Raw genomic sequence first — 17,952 nt, 5'->3', positions numbered from 1 at the left:
TAACGTTAAGATTTCTGTTCACTGCAACTAAGGGGCGTAGCCTGAACCATGAATAACAGCCCCAAGAACATTATTCCTCCTCCACCAAACGTTACAGTTGGCAGAACGCATTCGGGCAAGCAGGGTAGAATTTTGACGAACTGACTTGTTGGAAAGGTGGTATCCTATGACGGTGCCACGATGAAAGTCACTGAGCTCTTCAGTAAGGCCATTCTACTGCCAATGTTTGTATAGCTGTTTATGCTCGATTTTATACACCTGTCAGGAACGATGCACATACTTTTGTATATACAGTTGAAGTCAAAAGTTTACATACACTTAAAACTAGTTTTTCACTCCACAAATTTCTTGTTAACAAACTATAGTTTTGGCAAGTCAGTTAGGACATCTGCTTTGTGCATGACAAGTCATTTTTCCAACAATTGTTTACAGACCGATTATTTCACTGTATCTCAATTCCAGTGGGTCAGAAGTTTAAATACACTAAGTCGACTGTCTTTAAACAGCTTGGAAAATTCCAGAAAATGATGTCATTTGCCATGACATCATTTGAGTCAATTGGAGGTATACCTGTAGATGTATTTCAAGGCCTACCTTCAAATTCAGTGCCTCTTTGCTTGACATCATGGGAAAATCAAAAGAAATCAGCCAAGACCTCAGAAAGAAATTGTAGACCTCCACAAGTCTGGTTCATCCTCCACAAGTCTGGTTCATCCTCCACAAGTCTGGTTCATCCTCCAATTTCCAAACGGCTGAAGGTACCACGTTAATCTGTACAAACAATAGTACGCAAGTATAAACACCATGGGGCCACGCAGCCGTCATACCGCTCAGGAAGGAGACGTGTTCTGTCTCCTAGAGATGAACGTACTTTGGTGCGAAAAGTGCAAATCAATCCCAGAACCACAGCAAAGGACCGTGTAAAGATGCTGGAAGAAACAGGTACAAAAGTATCTATATCCACAGTAAAACGAGTCCTATATCGACATAACCTGAAAGGCCGCTCAGCAAGGAAGAAGCCACTGCTCTAAAACCGCCATAAAAAAGCCAAACTATGGTTTGCAACTACACATGGGGAGAAAGATCGTACTTTTTGGAGAAATGTCCTCTGTTCTGATGAAACAAAAATAGGACTGTTTGGCCATAATGACCATCGTTATGTTTGGAGGAAAAAGGGGGAGGCTTGCAAGCCGAAGAACACCATCCCAACCGTGAAGCACTGGGGTGGCAGCATCATGTTGTGAGGGTGCTTTGCTGCAGGAGGGACTGGTGCACTTCACAAAATAGATGGCATCATGAGGGAGGAAAAATATGTGGATATATTGAAGCAACATCTCAAGACATCAGTCAGGAAGTTAAAGCTTGGTCGCAAATGGGTCTTCCAAATGGACATACTTCCAAAGTTGTGGCAAAATGGCTTAAGGACAACAAAGTCAAGGTATTGGAGTGCCCATCACAAAGCCCTGACCTCAATCACATAGAACATTTGTGGGCAGAACTGAAAAAGTGTGTGCGAGCAAGGATGCCTACAAACCTGACTCAGTTACACGAGCTCTGTCAGGAGGAATGGGCCAAAATTCACCCAACTTATTGTGGAAGGCTACCCAAAACGTTTGACCCAAGTTAAACAATTTAAAGGCAATGCTACCAAATACTAATTGAGTGTATGTAAACTTCTGACCCACTGGGAATGCGATGAAAGAAATAGAAGCTGAAATAAATCATTCTCGCTACTATTATTCTGACATTTCACGTTCTTAAAATAAAGTGGTGATCCTAACTGACCTAAGACAGGGAATTCTTACTAGGATTAAATGTCAGGAATTGTGGAAAAACTGAGTTTAAATGTATTTGGCTAAGGTGCATGTAAACTTCCGACTTCAACTGTAGGCAATTAAGGTCACAGTTATGAAAACTTATGACACTAAAGAGGCCTTTCTACTGACTCTGAAAAACATCAAAAGATGCCCAGGGTCCCTGCTCATCTGCATGAACGTGCCTTAGGCATGCTGCAAAGGGGCATGAGGACAGCAGATGTGGCCAGGGCAATAAATTGCAATGTCTGTACAGTGAGATACCTAAGACAGCGCTACAGGGAGACGGGACGGACAGCTGATTGTTACACGTGGTCTGCCACTGCGAGGACAACACCTGCACAGGATCTGTACATTCGAACATCACACCTGTGGGACAGGTACAGGATGGCAACAACAACTACCAGAGTTACACCAGGAAAGCAAAATCCATCAGTGCTCAAACTGTCCGCAATAGGCTGAGAGAGGCTAGACTGAGGGCATGTAGGCCTGTTGTAAAGGCAGGTCCTCACCAGACATCACCGGCAACGTCGCCTATGGGCACAAACCCACCGTCACTGGACTAGACAGGACTGGCAAAAAGTGCTCTTCTCTGACGAGTCGCGGTTTTGTCTCACCAGGGGTGATGGTCGGATTAGCGTTTATCGTCGAAGGAATGAGCGTTACACTGAGGCCTGTACTCTGGAGTGGGATTGATGTGGAGGTGGAGGGTCCGTCATGGTCTGGGGCGGTGTGGCACAGCATCATCGGACTGAGCTTGTTGTCATTGCAGGCAATCTCAACGCTGTGCGTTACAGGGAAGACATCCTCCTCCCTCATGTGGTACCCTTCCTGCAGGCTCATCCTGACATAACCCTCCAGCATGACAATGCCACCAGCCATACTGCTCGTTCTGTGCGTGATTTCCTGCAAGAAAGGAATGTCAGTGTTCTGCCATGGCCAGCGGGGATCTCAGTCCCATTGAGCACGTCTGGGACTTGCTGGATCAGAGGGTGAGGGCTAGGGCTATTCCCCCCAGAAATGTCCAGGAACTTGCAGGTGCCTTGGTGGAAGAGTGGGGTAACATCTCACAGCAAGAACTGGCAAATCTGGTGCAGTCCATGAGGAGGAGATGCACTGCAGTACTTAATGCAGCTGGTGGCCACAACAGACACTGGCTTACTTTTGATTTTGACCCCCCCCCCCCCTTTGTTCAGGGACACATTATTCAATTTCTGTTAGTCACATGTCTGTGGAACTTGTTCAGTTTATGTCTCAGTTGTTGAATCTTATGTTCATACAAATATTTACACATTAAGTTTGCTGAAAATAAACACAGTTCATAGTGAGAGGACGTTTCTTTTTTGGCCGATACCGATATCCAATATTTTCCTTGCAAAAAAAACAATACCGATAACTGATATTACACATTTTAGCGGCCTTTTAGGCATTCTAGTACAGTTAAATAGTTCACACACACACATGGACGCAGCTGTCTAAGGCACTGCATCTCAGTGCAAGAGGCGTCACTACAATCCCTGGTTTGAATCCAGGCTCTATCACATCCGGCCGTGATTGGCAGTCCCATAGGGCGGCGCACAATTGGCCCAGCATCGTAAATAAGAATTTGTTCTTAACTGACTTGCCTAATTAAATAAAGGTCACACACACAAAAAGTTATTTTGTTGGCATTTACTCATGTCCCCATTACCAGTAAAACATAATCAAAACCTATTTCTTTCACTTACTTGCTGTGCTGTTTTGTTGTTCATTTGTTCAGTCGTTTCATTCCCAACCAGGATTTCTATGGAACGCCGTTTGGGTCTTTGCGTGCCAAAAAAGACGTGTCAAATAACACGACAATCTGTTTCAGTAGCTATAGTTAGATAGCTAACTATATAGCTAGCTGTCATCATCTAAAATAACCCTAATTTATAACCCACGACAGAGAATGGTTGATTGTCAAGGGCAATGAATTATATTATCTTGGCTTTAATGGATTTCGCCTTCGAGTTGTCTCGCTGAAATTTTGTTACTCTTTCAAATGACTGCTTGACTTGTTGACTGTTCGATCCACACAGCAGACATTGTGGGCTAGTTTAGGAATGCTGTGTTGCACGTATAGTGCAAAATTTTACGTGGCGCCATTACGTTTTGGACCTTCGTTATATTGGTATGCACGTCAGCTTTGACATGGGTTTTGTACAATCGGGCGTTAAACTAGACATAGGCCGATACCGGCATTTTTAGCTAATATCGTCCGATTACGATATGTTCACCGATATATCGTGTGTCCCTAATATAAGGTCCAGGCAATCTATACAACTATTAAGATCTGACAATTTGAACATATTTACATGACTTTATTCATGAAATGTGTTAAAAACAGTAACCCCATGTGTCCAAAGACTAAATATAGTACAATACAGAAACAGCTGTAGTTCACAAACAATGAGTTGAATCATATATTTGGCATATTTGGGCTTAGATCAGGTCACCTGTATTTACTATGTTGATACCAAATTTCATGCATTTACACCAAACAAAATGTGTTCTGTGGCGCATTCTGATATTGTACTAAATATAGTTAGAGGACGTAAAGGGGTAAAAAAAAAGGTTCCTGGAACTAACTAGTGTGAAACAGAGAGGAAGTCTATCTTAGTAATGTAAACATTCATTGACTGTGCAATGAAAATAACAAGTGTAAAGGCTCAAAATGAAATGTGGCAATGAATTAAACGCACAGACCCCAGTACACACTGACTGAGTTTAGCATTCACAAGTCAGAAGCAGAGGAAGGAGCACGATCCACTTTGAAGACTGACAACGACATTTCTCTGAAAAAAGACAGCGCCGATTTAACCACATGCATAATCATCAGGATCTCTAGAACCTTAGAACATGAAGCAAAGCATTGAGATGCGTATAGCCATGTAAGACACTATACGGTTGTATATTAAGTGCCTGTTATGAAACAAGTGAGGTGACTACAATAGGAGTAGCTTTACTGATTGTTATGGGCGTGAGAATAGGTCAACAAACTATCCATTCACTTTGAAAAGCAAGCTAATGCAGTGAGGTAGCAGCTAGAGGAAGGGGAGATTGGTTTGGGGATGAGGCAGTTTGACGGACGGGAGAGTGTTACTTACGTGGCATGATCCCCTGGCTGACCAGTTCCTCACGGGTCCGTCTCTGCTGGAGTTTGAGCTGGAGCACTGCATAAGAGGGACAGCAAGAGGTCAGGTGAGTACACTACAGACAGAAGCAGCAAGGGCAACAACCAATAGTGAAAACCCAAACGCCCTACAGTCAGTTTCCGTTCCGTGCTCTTCTCCTTGGGAGGAAATACAAGGCCGGTTACAGCCGTGTTGTAAATGAATATAGTGCATCTTTCTGGGAGGTACAAGCCAAGAGTTGAAGAGTACCCTACTCACTGCTCTTCTGGCCCTCGCTCTCTCCCTCCCACAGAGTCGTCTGACAGCCGATACAGAGGTTATCATCAGAGGCAGGGAGGAGAAATAGCAGGCAGACGGTCTCTGTCACACACACACACACACACACACACACACACACACACACACACACGCGCTTCCTGTTTCTACATTCAAACAGCAGCCGGGTTGTCGCGTTTTGACAACTTCTACCACACAGAGAGAGATAGAGGACGACACTTCCGCATGGCTTGAACAATGCTAATGCACAGAGGACTTCTTGTAAAAACAGGAAGGCCCACATTCACAATTCAAAATAGAATGAGTTGTTATATTGAGAGGAGTATGTGTACAGATAAATGGTAACACTTCTGTACTGACTAAATGTGTATGACATGAATAAATGTGTCTTGCTAACAGCTGCCTAATCTCAGCTAGACCAATAGAAGGAACACAGAAAGCTAGTGATGGAGACCATGCTCTCTGCATCATATCATCATTGCTATCCAGTGTTTACACTTCAGCCAAAGTGAGCTGAGTGGACTCTTGTAAGTGATTCCTGTCAGATGTGAGGTAAAGTAAACCTACATCTCAGTATGCACATAAGCAGTTTTCATGAAATTAGAGATGTGATACTGTACATGCGAGGGGAAGTTAAGCTGTTACAGTATACTACATAGCCACACAGTATGTGTCCTGGTGTTCATGTGTGAGAGTATGATTGTTGGACCAGTCCATTGTACTGTACACAAAGTGATGCTTGTGTGCACCTCCTGAGGTAGTTGTGTTTGTAGCTGGTCTGCTGCCTTCATGTGAACCACAGGGAAGCATACTGACTAGTAGGTCAGAGTGAGATCAATGTGGGCGATGTGGGACTTCTTTCTCATGGTTTCCATCTCTCTCTGAGCTCAGCTTCTGCGGTTTTTCACATCTCTGACCAGCGTCAACATTTCTGACAGTCCTGGCTGTCGCCGCCTGGGCCAAATCATCCTCTTTTCTCTTATATGGCTGCGTGACGAAGGACTCCCAATAGTCCCCTTGACAGGAGACGAGATTAAATGGGCTTACGGGGGGGGAATGACGCCAGGTGCTTATACACAATCTTTTCTAGGCAAATGCTCACTCTGAAATGCCACAATTTGAATTCATTACCGTTCTCAGTACCTCAATGTGATGTAAACGAGAACATTACATTTTCCTACCACATCTCCTTTGTGCTCAATTTATGTATTGTCGCCTTTCTCTATGCGTCACTGCAAAACTTCCTGTGCACTTTTTCTGCATCGCCTATTCAATCGTTTACTTCTTTGAAAATATTTTCAAAACCTTCCATTCCCTCCATCCCAACCCTGAGATGAAACCCATCCTTCTCCCTGCTGGTTTCTATTTGTGTACCACACTGTAATATCTGGGAACTCTATCTCTCTGCCCGGCCCAGCCTGTTGAGTTACAGGGAATATTACTGTAAATCCCCCAACGCTCAAACTGCTCCGAAGCAGAAATCTAAGGCCTGGGCTCGGCCTGGCTGAATGAGGGGACACATGTGAACAGACACCCTCCTCAAACAGGGCCAAGGTATGCCGTCCACCTTTGAAACTCTGAAGTCAAACTGGCTGCCAAGGCAAGTGCCTGTGGGTTACCGCATCGTACAGTGTCTCTGAAAGACTGTACGTCTCGGTGCAAATAACCTCTCGGTAAATCACAGTCTGTCTCAATGGTTCCAAGTCCATCTCAGTGTCTCAAGCCTGTCCCTGTTTTCCCTCAGCGTCCATCTGTGTCTTAGTATCTAAACCCGTCTCTGTGTGTCACACTAAACACCACAGTATCTTCATCAGTCTCAGTATTTCTCACCTTAACTCAGTGGGCCAGCGTATCTGCCTCACAGCACATTTATGTTTCTCTAAAAGTCAGTGCGAGATTCTCAGTGTGTCACGACTAAATCTGTTCAGGCTCTTTTCGCGCCAACTCAGTTGGTGTCACGGCCCTGGCTGCACCCACAGGTGCCTGAGCATTGTCCACTGGGCACAGAATCCTGGCGCTGCCCCATCTGTACCGGGGCCAGAAGGTCCACTTAGTATCTGACCAGCAGCCCAGAAGTACAGACACCCACTGAGCCGGCCTGAGCAGCATAACTCAATACACACGATTCACTGAGAACAACTCAACTGTATAGCTGGGTGTGTTTTATGGGGAGCTATGAAACAAAAGCCAAGTAGAAAGAGTAAGGATAATAATTCTCCATAATGATGCTATATCAAAAAGATCTGTTTAAAAAATAATATAGCCAAACAAAGAAATGAAACCATATCTTCCATATCTCATATTATAAAGAGTTTGTGTGTATGTGCGCGTAATATGAATCCCACCTTCCCTCAGGCTCTGACAAGCCCGGCGTTCTAACTCCAATCGTATGCGTTGCTTATCCATGCTGTTGCTGATTGGAGGGGGCCCAAAAGAGGTGGGGTCTGTGTGAAGGGACGGGTTGGTGTCCAGCATGGTGATCAGGTTCAAAACAATAAATAATTATTACTGAAAGACGGTGGTCCCATCCAAAAAATACATTCAAATAATGTCCAACATTCAAATGTAACAAAAATAGAATTCTCTGTTCAGCTAAGTTCAATACAGTCCAGTCAATATGGATTATTACGTTTGTAATATCTTTTGGAAAAGTCACAGAGATTCTGCTAAATATATTAATGCAGGAGTGATGGACCAAAATAAGAGCATTAGAATAGAAATGGTCCTTGTGCAAGCGACAAAAATCATGAGAAGATTGAAGTTTTCCAAAAGTCCATAAAAAGTGCTCTATACACAACTGTGTTCTCGCTGACCTTTCCTCTTTCTCGTTTTTTAGCAAACAAAGTTCCCGAATAGTTCAGAAAAATGGCCAAATCTTACTGAAAAACAAAACTAAATGAAAAAGATGGAAAAAAAGAAACACTGGCTTGCAGTGGAAATGTACAGCTGCTATGAGTTTCAAGAGCCAGTATCTACTGCAGCAAGATGAGTGAGTGAGGTGAGTGTGTGGGTCTGTGAGTGTGTGTCAAATGCCTGTGAATCCTTGATCAAGCACTGTCACAGCTGTTGCTGCACCCACTCACTCCGCCATTGACAGACACCAACACACTTCAGCTAAACCTTTTCCTCCTAACCACAATCAAATACTTCCCCCTTGGCACCTGGGACCTCTGCTCATTAGTGACAACATAAGAGTGCACACCTGTGAGCTTTGTGCACAATCTAGACGCCACATACTCAACTGGTGGACTGCGGTCTGGATCCGGTCCCAGAACGGGGTCAATACAGGCCGCGGGTCCAGATGACAAAATAAATAAATATAAACTCAGCAAAAAAAAAGAAACGTCCTCTCACTGTCAACTGTGTTTATTTTCAGCAAACTTAACATGTGTAAATATTTGTATGAACATAACAAGATTCAACAACTGAGACATAAACTGAACAAGTTCCACAGACATGTGACTAACAGAAATGGAATAATGTGTCCCTGAACAAAGGGGGGGGTCAAAATCAAAAGCAACAGTCAGTATCTGGCGTGGCCACCAGCTGCATTAAGTACTGCAGTGCATCTCCTCCTCATGGACTGCACCAGATTTGCCAGTTCTTGCTGTGAGATGTGACCCCAATCTTCCACCAAGGCACCTGCAAGTTCTCGGACATTTCTGGGGGGAATGGCCCTAGCCCTCACCCTCCGATCCAACAGGTCCCAGGCGTGCTCAATGGGATTGAGATCCGGGCTCTTCGCTGGCCATGGCAGAACACTGACATTCCTGTCACTGACACTGACATTCCTGTCTTGCAGGAAATCACACACAGAACGAGCAGTATGGCTGGTGGCATTGTCATGCTGGAGGGTCATGTCAGGATGAGCCTGCAGGAAGGATACCACGAGGGAGGATGATGTCTTCCCTGTAGCACAGCGTTGAGATTGCCTGCAATGACAACAAGCTCAGTCCGATGATGCTGTGACACACCGCCCCAGACCATGACGGACCCTCCACATCAATCCCACTCCAGAGTACAGGCCTCGGTGTAACGCTCATTCCTTCGACGATAAACGCGAATCCGACCATCACCCCTGGTGAGACAAAACCGCGACTCGTCAGTGAAAAGCACTTTTTGCCAGTCCTGTCTGGTCCAGCGACGGTGGGTTTGTGCCCATAGGTGACGTTGTTGCTGGTGATGTCTTGTGAGGACCTGCCTTACAACAGGCCTACAAGCCCTCAGTCTAGCCTCTCAGCCTATTGCGGACAGTCTGAGCACTAACGGAGGGATTGTGCGTTCCTGGTGTAACTCCGGCAGTTGTTGTTGCCATCCTGTACATGTCCCGCTGATGTGATGTTCGGATGTACCGATCCTGTGCAGGTGTTGTTACACGTGGTCTGCCACTGAGAGGACGATCAGCTGTCCGTCCCGTCTCCCTGTAGCACTGTCTTAGGCGTCTCACAGTATGGACATTGCAATTTATTGCCCTGGCCACATCTGCAGTCCTCATGCCTCCTTTCAGCATGCCTAAGGCGCATTCACACAGATGAGCAGGGACCCTGGGCATCTTTCTTTCGGTGTTTTTCAGAGTCAGTAGAAAGGCCTCTTTAGTGTCCTAAGTTCACATAACTGTGACCTTAATTGCCTACCGTCTGTAAACTGTTAGTGTCTTAACGACCGTTCCACAGGTGCATGTTCATTAATTGTTTATGGGTCATTGAGCAAGCATGGGAAACAGTGTTTAAACCCTTTACAATGAAGATCTGTGAAGTTATTTGGATTTTTACGAATTATCTTTTAAAGATAGGGTCCTGTAAAAGGGACATTTCTTTTTTTGCTGAGTTTATTATTTGGAAGTAGCTCGGGCATTGACCCCTGGTATCATATAAATACACATAAGACATGGAAACATTTGTAGAATTGCAGAAAATTTGCTTTAAAACAGCAACATAATAAAATGCTCTGCCCCATGCAAAATGTGTAGAATTGTGGGAAATTAGCTTTAAAACTGCAAGATTTTCTCTACGCCAACAGGAGGGTTGTGTACAGTTTGGGGTCACATGGGTTGCAAGGTGGGGGTTTGTTACTACGCCGATAAATAACAATATCCATCCAGACCTTTGCCCCCTAGGAGAGTTGTGGGGACGGAACTTCTCAAATAGTACTTGAGTACTCCTAATGTAGGCAGACAGCATAATGGCCCCACACAGTACTCCTAATGTAGGCAGACAGCATAATGGCCCCACACAGTACTCCTAATGTAGGCAGACAGCATAATGGCCCCACACAGTACTCCTAATGTAGGCAGACAGCATAATGGCCCCACACAGTACCCCGATGTAGGCAGACAGCATAATGGCCCCACCCAGTACTCCTAATGTAGGCAGACAGCATAATGGCCCCACACAGTACTCCTAATGTAGGCAGACAGCATAATGGCCCCACACAGTACTCCTAATGTAGGCAGACAGCATAATGGCCCCACACAGTACTCCTAATGTAGGCAGACAGCATAATGGCCCCACACAGTACTCCTAATGTAGGCAGACAGCATAATGGCCCCACACAGTACTCCTAATGTAGGCAGACAGCATAATGGCCCCACACAGTACTCCTAATGTAGGCAGACAGCATAATGGCCCCACACAGTACTCCTAATGTAGGCAGACACCATAATGGCCCCAGGGAAGAAACTGCCACCACACAGAAGCACGTGTTGTCCCAAAGCCAAGACTGGGTCTTTGACGGTTTCGGTCATCACCGTTTGACTTTTGTAAGCAAAACATTTGCTAATACAAGAAGGTAGTGACAGAGAGTGAGAACTTTAAAATGTGAAACACGTTTTGGTCTGCCACTTCTCATTAAAACATCAATGCTAATCAAAGCCCTAAAATCATTTTCTAAAGACGAAGTACAAAAATGGTCAAAACAGACATTTAAAAACAGAAATGCAGCCTACAGCTGTGTGTACTGCCAAAGTTACCATTTGTATTCACTTAATGGTGGATCAGGTGAGCTAAAATAAAGTTGAGAACTAGCCTGGGGGTCATAACAAAGAACTATGTGAGGTAGAGAAAATCCCCAGGGAAGCTCTTGTTGATTATTATTGGCATTCACTTTGTGTTTTAGAACAGATTTGTGTAATGGCCTAGCTTTAGAGAGCCGGCCACAATAAAGGCGAGCATAAGAGACTATTTACAGATGCCAACAAAGTGTGTGTATGTGTGTGAGAGGGAGAGATGCTGGAATCAGGATGCACAATCCTCAGGCAAAGCTCACTTTGACAAGGAAGGGGAAAATGAATCAAGACTCTGATCCCCCTTGCTGCAGATAAGGCACCAACCATATGCTTGCAGGGATAGTCCTGCTTTCGTGTGTGTGTGAGAGTGTGTGTTTATGTCAGCCATAAATACTGATGATAGGAAAAGCTAATAACTCACAGGGGCTCTAAGCATATCCAAAATACCTAAAGTTGCATTCTGCTGTTTCAGTGAAAGTGGTAATAATCAATGTTTATCAGACTGAAATAGAGCTCCTGTGGGCATCCTCTGACTACTAGATCAGTGATGGTTATGCTCAGAACTATGCAAGGTCAAGGTCAAATTAACTAAGTTAAGAATCTAGGGTCAAAATCAGCCCATAGCCCAGTACTAAATGCAAACCAATTCTCACTATTGCCTAACAACCCAAACAATTCCTTGCTGATAAGCCCCAAAGAAAACACGAAATAGCTAGAGAAAAAAAAAATTCTGTGAGGCTACTTGCCGATCCTACTGTACATGTTTATAAAGTACTGAAGCCTTATGACTTCTGAAAGAAGGAAACCGTATACAGAGTTGACCTCTGGTAGTTCCAGCAGGGGTAGTTCACTTACCAGCCGTTTCATAACCCCAGAAGATACATTTAGCCTGTAGGTTGTGTGACCAAGCACCCTCAGACAGGGAGGTAAAATAATCACATCTCCTAGAAGCGGTCTGGGGGGGGGGGGGCGGTGTGGTGGTGGTCTTTAAATGGAAGTGCTAGGACATCGCTGAGGAGAAATTATGATCTTCAGAGCCAGAGGCAAGAGACACTGATAATTGTCATCAAGGTAGCTCCTATTCCAAGAGGAAACCGCTAGGGTATCTGATACTGGCCTGGGACCGGTTTACCGATAGCGATGGAGCTTATGAGTATTTTAACGATGAATCGCTACAACGGCAGAAGATCTAACATGAGTTTCCCAAAACACCACACACAGAGAACATTCGCTAAGTGTGTCGTTGGAGCATGTGGCGATACTGATAGGATTGAAAGAAAGGCAGCGCTGCTCTCAGATCAGCTTTCTCCATTTAAATCTTACCTTAACATTCTAATTATTTCACAATAATGACGATGGATCAGCTCCTAGAGAGATATATTACCACATTATGGCTGCAAATAATGAGGCGGCTTATTCTAATGCTGACCCGATAATAATGCACTAAATCAGTTTGGGCATATAATTGCGCACGTTGTTACACATCAAAATATATTGAGTCAAAAATTACAGAAAGTAGCCTACAATTAGCTACTGTAAATATAACTCAATCGATGTCAATATGATTTCAATATATAGGCCTAGAGCCTATACTGTATGCATCTCAGTTTTCATTTGAAGCATCTTTTTATCCTTCACCTGTTTGTATTTGTAGTCAACTTTGCTCTGATGTTATCGGCAGTCACAGAGACAGATAGAAACAAGATGTTTATGTTTAGCGGAGATCTGTGTATAAAGTGAAGCAGAAGGGCAACAAAAGCATCTAACGACGCACTTAGCTGTTAAGAGTGTTATGAGGCAGTCGGTAAATAAAGAGCGTTTTGAGGTGCAACTTTAGTAACAAGGCTTTTGGGAAACAGCTTGGAAATCTAACCATGCTACTACAAAGGTTCTAAAATGAACTTAATATGCTTTTTGGAAACTGGGCCCTGGCGTTTCAGTATCTGGTGGGCCTACTGTGTTTGAAACAACATGGAGTCCACATTCAAACAGTAACGGCTGCTGCCTTCACACCTCTTCATCGAGGTCTTACTCAGGAGGAAGGGTGTGCGGTAAACAAGTCTCAAATTAACTCCTTCTCTCTGGGCCTGGGCTCCAGAATGTGAGCAGCCCCCCTCCCCCACCAAGCCTTCCCCTCGGACTGACTGTTTTAAATAGTAGGCCAGCTGGCTATGGGGGCTATATCCAGCTACCCTTAACTGGTGCAGACGGCGGCTAGGGTTACTCACAGATATCCCTGCACACACACAACCTGACTCCACACATATCTTGTGCTAAGGATCTAGAACCTGTTCAATATCCTCAGTGCATTTGAACACATAAAAACCCAAGTTTACACTGAAACAGACATTTCGATTACATTAAGAGAATTTCCAAGGTTTGAAAATGAACCTCATCTCGTGATTCATAGGACATGTTGCATACATGCAAATATCAATATATATGTGATGTGCCACAGTACTTCAGTTCCCTGTCCTTCCTCTAATGCTGTATGGCCAGTTGTAGTGTTTCTGTCAGCCAATAGATGGCAGCGTGTATCATCCCAAACGTCACTGATATTTCTAATAGTCTACGATGTTCAATCCAGCTGCTGGGTACATCTGGCAGCATGTGTTCAGGGCCAGAGATGAAAGAGCAAGTAGGGAACATAAGACTTCAGGGTGATTAAACTCTTATGAACTCTTTGTGCAGTCATCCTTACTGTCACGTCCCTTACTCCTGGTCAATCACATTCACAGTACATGAGGTCAGCTATATGGTTCAGGTGACAATGTTTTCCACTAATATTTCACAGTTGAAAAAAAATACACATTTAGACTGATAGCAGTGGACTTTATATGCCTCTTGATCTCATCTCTCTCACTCTTTGCTGCCCCTCATTCATAATCTTTTTCCTCCCTTCCATTAATCTCTGTTCTCCCTTCGCCTCCCTTCTCTCGTTTGACAGCCTTGATTACCATAGATGTGTAAACATATCAAAATATGAACAGATAAGGAATTGAGGATATATCTGTCAAGAACATAACTTCCGGCTGCTATTATTCCAAAATCCACATGCCAACACCCACACTCAATCAATCGGTTTATTATTCTCTGCTACGTAAGGCTCCTCGAGCATGAGTGTTTCAGATAAACGTCAGGAAGACATTTCTGTTTCCATGTTAACAACAGACGTCTTGGCGGGTTCGGGATAATGGGAGAGATCTATCAACGTGCCCTTGAGCAGGACATTGACCCTGGATGCTTCTGTGGGATGACTGGTATGATGTAGTTCTTGAGTGGCTTCACTGCAAGTATATTGTATGTTTTGGATATTCAATAAAAATAAAAAAAACAACTGTGTGTGTGTGTGTGTGTGTGTGTGTGTGTGTGTGTGTGTGTATGCTGAGAATCAACTCAGTGCTCTGTGTGGAACAGTGTCAGGAGGAACTAGCTGAACTAGATCATTAAGAGCACAGATTTCTGCTTTCCATTAGGAAACGTTTATCTCTGGTGTGCCGTGACCTATTAAACACGTCCCAGGAACCTCATCACACCTGACTCCCTACAGACACTTCACACTCCTCCCCTCACCTGTCAGAACAGCAGACTAAAGGTGCAGAGCATGCTCACTCATAATGGAGCCTGTGTGTTTATCGGCAAACGTACACTGACACCCATATACCCTAATTAGCATGCTATCCACTGGTGAACATTCAGTCACAGAGTAAGATGGAGATCAGAGTGGAGTAGATCAGAGTGGAGCAGAGCACAGTGTCAGGGCAGCAGTGTCTAGCCCTGCTGTGATTCGAATTACAACTGCAGTCTGGGTGTGAGTGCAGTTCCTCGACAACCACTACACACTTGATCTCTCAGGCCTCCTCCTTAGCAAAGTGGTTGGATTCAGGCCAACTTTGTCATTAAACAGTCGTGTTGAGCTGCCTGCACTTCAGTGAAATATTGGGACAAGTATGCAACCTCTAAATTCCTAAAATAACTGAGCATGTGCAGTGTTGGGGAAGCTACTCTGAAAATATAGTTTACCAAGCTACCAATTACTTCACACTGGAAGAAATTAAGCTACATTAAAGCTACCCGTAAGAAAGATATAGTTTACTTAACTAAAGTTACTTTGAACAAGAGGTTAATTACATCCAAAGTACTTTGTGATAAATAATCATATCTAAATCTGAAATATCAGACTACAAATTGCAAGAACAGATGACTCTGGGGTCAGAAGTTAACAGAATGTTTCATTTAGCCTATTAAAAACACACAAACTGTGTTTCAAGTGAGAATTAGACAGAAATAAAGGAAATTGCCTACTTCACAAATATTATCTTTCAGCTGAAACAGTTATGTAGTTCCAGTAGCTAGCCTCAAGGCAAAACAGTTATGACCTACTGAAAACACTACCAAGATCTGAATTGAGTTCAACTACCACCAAGCTACTGCAACACTGAGCATGGGCATGTACGCACAGGGATAACACAAAGTTAGAGCTGCAGTTTGCTGCGGTAATAAAATGTTAACTATGTAAACTCACACAGCTCAGGGAATGGGACTGCATCTGATGATAGCATGAGTGGAAAGGGTGAGAAGAGTGGAAAAAGTGAACACGATTAACTCAGACTTTTATTGCTCATGAGATCATGCTGCTCTTTTTAAGATTTGCTTGTCTCACAGCTTCCCCTCGCTGAGATGCTTGTGGTTGAGGATGCTGGTGTGGATTGGTGGAACAAAGTGCTTTTCAATGTTTCCAGTGCTGCTGACTGTGTTTGTTGCTCAGAATTGTAATCCGTGAACCAAAAGGCTTCTCAACAGCTTTTACCCCCAAGCCACAAGACAACCCCTCTTTTACGCTACTGCTACTCGCTGTTCATCATATATGCATAGTCACTTTAACCATATCTACATATACATACTACCTCAATCAGCCTGACTAACCGGTGTCTGTATATAGCCTCGCTACTGTTATAGCCTTGCTACTGTTATTATTCACTGTCTTGTTACTGTTGTTTTTTTACTTCCTTACTTATCTATTGTTCACCTAATACCTCTTTTTTACATAAATTGCACTGTTGGTTAGGGCCTGTAAGTAAGCATTTCACTGTAAGGTCTACACCGGTTGTATTCGGCGCACGTGACAAATAAACTTTGATTTGAAAAGGAGAGAGTAGCCCCCATGTTTAGACTTTATCGCCTCCACACACACACACACGCACACACACACACACACACACACACACACGTTCCTATTTTCCTCATGTCTGTAAAAATAATTTCATACACAAGCTCTTCCTCCTCATGACTTAATGAGAGAAGCTCAAGTTCAGCTGGGTTTTATTCCTGCACACCAGCTTCTACTCCTCAAGTGCACTTTCGCAAACTGCATTCCAGGTACCCTTTGACCCGGAGTGCACATGGGTAAGATACTACTCGCCCCCCCCCTCATTGAGCCCTTTCAGCTGGAATTCTAACAACTTTGCCATACAACTCTCCCTCCTTGACCAGAGACCACTGTGGGTACTGTACCAAGTGAGAGAAAGTATGAGAGCAAACTGTAACGGTTCTACAGTTCTACCTGCATTATAGAAGTGTTTACACAACACAGAGCCTCAGACTGAGTAACCTGTCCATGCTTCATAGTTTTCATTTTCTACAGTTCATACCAGTAGCTTTCTGATGGAAGTGGATGGTCTTCGCACCACATAGCGTCAGTCCACCAGGGTTTTAATCTCATCAGTGGGCTTGATGGCAGTTGCCTGGAATCAGAACAGGCACTCACCGTTTTTCCGGTCTCTCAGGGGCAGCAGGTTGGGGGCTGGCAGCAGCGACAGCCCTTGCAGCTCATTGGTCACTGCCTCGCTATGTGGGCTGGGGGCAGAGTCAGACGATGCAGGAGCCGAACCACTTGGGCCTGGCTCCTCCCCTGCTTGGGCCTCCATGATCGCAGGGGTGACGGAGGGTGGCTGACAGACAGACCTGAGAGATTAACAAAATAACACATTCATCAAAAATGCCTAGAACTATCTCACAAGTGATTTACTAAACTGGCTAGAACATCCCTCATTTACTTGTATCCCCAACTGCTTCCTGCTGGCTGCCTTACATCACCTGCCTGACACATTCCCAGGGCTCCCCTCCAGTTCAGTAGCCTGAAAGAGTGTATGAGCCCTAATCCAATAGGTTAATGGGTCTTGCTGCAGAAGGACCAGCCCGTTCCCATGGCAACCCACCATAACAGGCAGGACCGCAGATGAAACACTGGGCCCAGCAAATACCGGGGAGGACCAGCTCCTTGCCATGGCAACGCCTTACATAAACACCACCCAATGCAGATAAATGTACAAAAATCACATGCTAACGGATTCAGAGGAGCAGCCTAAAACAGACATAGCCTTGGAATGAGAGCTCAACTTGCTACTGATGGGCCACAAAGGTGCTCTTGCAAACCTCCAGCTAATCTGTCACTTAGTAGTGTGTACCGATATGGTCTCCTACACTAAATATCAATGTGGCTTGATGGAATGCAGTCTGTATCCACATGCCATTTTTGCATAGTCATGTGGTGATCTTTACTCATAATGCATTCATTGTTAAAATTATTTGCAGTTTTCTCAGCAGGTAAAACAGCAGCATAGCTAAATAGCTGTGTTTTACAGAATTTGGTGCAGCAGTTAATTTTGCTTCTGCGCAATCTACTGTAATACAACGCTTTGCA

The 17,952-nt window shown here is 44.2% G+C and overlaps 1 protein-coding gene across 12 annotated transcripts in view; it reads right to left on the bottom strand.

Annotated features, from left to right (window-relative positions):
* The window catches only part of LOC106601250 (myocardin-related transcription factor A), a 51,454-nt gene that overhangs the window by 22,507 nt on the left and 10,995 nt on the right, over window positions 1-17,952 (bottom strand). For 5 of the 12 annotated variants that reach the window (XM_014193309.2, XM_014193308.2, XM_045715134.1 and 2 more), the window contains exons 3-4: window positions 17,017-17,213; window positions 4,943-5,008 (exon numbers count right to left, since the gene is read on the bottom strand). In XM_014193309.2, the coding sequence (XP_014048784.2) occupies window positions 4,943-5,008; window positions 17,017-17,176 (226 nt within the window). In that variant the 5' untranslated portion in view covers window positions 17,177-17,213. Of the gene's footprint in view, window positions 1-4,942; window positions 5,009-5,100; window positions 5,380-7,590; window positions 8,246-17,016; window positions 17,214-17,952 lie in introns of those variants that run through there. The other 7 variants (XM_045715133.1, XM_014193307.2, XM_045715136.1 and 4 more) reach the window with 6 other exon arrangements.

The sequence above is a fragment of the Salmo salar genome, chromosome ssa03 (assembly GCF_905237065.1).
Source record: "Salmo salar chromosome ssa03, Ssal_v3.1, whole genome shotgun sequence".
Taxonomy (NCBI): Eukaryota; Metazoa; Chordata; class Actinopteri; order Salmoniformes; family Salmonidae; genus Salmo; species Salmo salar.
This window is presented reverse-complemented; position numbering and strand designations above follow the sequence as displayed.